At 42.5% G+C, this 987-nt stretch overlaps 1 protein-coding gene across 1 annotated transcript; it reads right to left on the reverse strand.

The window, feature by feature from the left end:
* Window positions 1-987, reverse strand: LOC101890890 (uncharacterized). The gene has a single exon (XM_005184508.4). The coding sequence runs from the start codon at window positions 886-888 to the stop codon at window positions 10-12; it is 879 nt and encodes a 292-aa protein (XP_005184565.1). The 5' UTR covers window positions 889-987; the 3' UTR covers window positions 1-9.

Below are 987 nucleotides of genomic sequence, written 5' to 3' on the forward strand. Positions count from 1 at the left end.
TTTCTTTTTTCAAATAAAAATACTTCGATCTTCCTGCGGATGTATCGAACCATTCACCATTAGACCCATCAGGGCTTTCATATAGAGAATCGAACGTATTGAGGCCTCCAACACCTTCTCATTGGCCTCGAGACGTTCACGATATTGTTGTTCCACCAACATTTCTTCTAACTTCTTGGCTCTTCGCGTCAGGCGACAGGCTTCGGTGTTACGTTCCCGTTTCAATTGTTCCTCCATGGAACGTTCGCGTTGCGGATGTTGGCGGGCCATATTACCATGATAACGACATACTTTATTGATAACCTGTTGGGAGACTTGAAATACCCCCTCTTTGGTTGCCAAGTGGAGGGCGGCTTGTTTGCGTAGATCATCATCAGCATCACCACCATCCATTTCACCATGTTTCCTTTTCAAATTTTGACTACGTTCGGCATAGATTCTCTGACGGGCTTCATCCAAATATGTTCGTGGTATCTTCTTGATACCCAAATCGCTACGTATGGATTTGTAGAAATAAAATTCACTGGCAGTTCCATTATTACAACTGGGCTTCCGGGATTTTCTTTGGCGTATTTTACTCTCTCGGAATAAACGACGTTTTACCTTTTCCACCGATGCCTGGTAATGACTCAGCTTTTGGGGCATCATCAGGGCGTTTACAGCATTCCAGAGGACACAACGATTAAACTCCACCGGTATGGTGGTCATTGTCGAAACATCACTGCCATGCAGGATATATATCTGGCGTATACACTCGTTGAGAAAGGAACGTTTGCCGGGCGATTTGAAATTCACCTCTTGGCGACAGTATTCACTGTAGTAGCCATGAGGGTCACACGAGTTAATCGATTCTTTGTCAACAACAACAATTTCGTTACTTTCAAACATATCTTTACAACAACAAAAGTCACTTTTGTTACGCGCGGATTTTTTTAAATAATTTGGGAGATGTTTTCCTTTTGAAAACTAACCTAAAAATAATACCTC

This window comes from Musca domestica, unplaced genomic scaffold (assembly GCF_030504385.1).
Source record: "Musca domestica strain aabys unplaced genomic scaffold, Musca_domestica.polishedcontigs.V.1.1 3, whole genome shotgun sequence".
Classification (NCBI taxonomy): domain Eukaryota; kingdom Metazoa; phylum Arthropoda; class Insecta; order Diptera; family Muscidae; genus Musca; species Musca domestica.

Excerpts from the sequence above, each read along its gene's own strand:
- LOC101890890 (XM_005184508.4), bottom strand. The coding sequence starts at position 888 with ATGTTTGAAAGTAACGAAATTGTTGTTGTTGACAAAGAATCGATTAAC.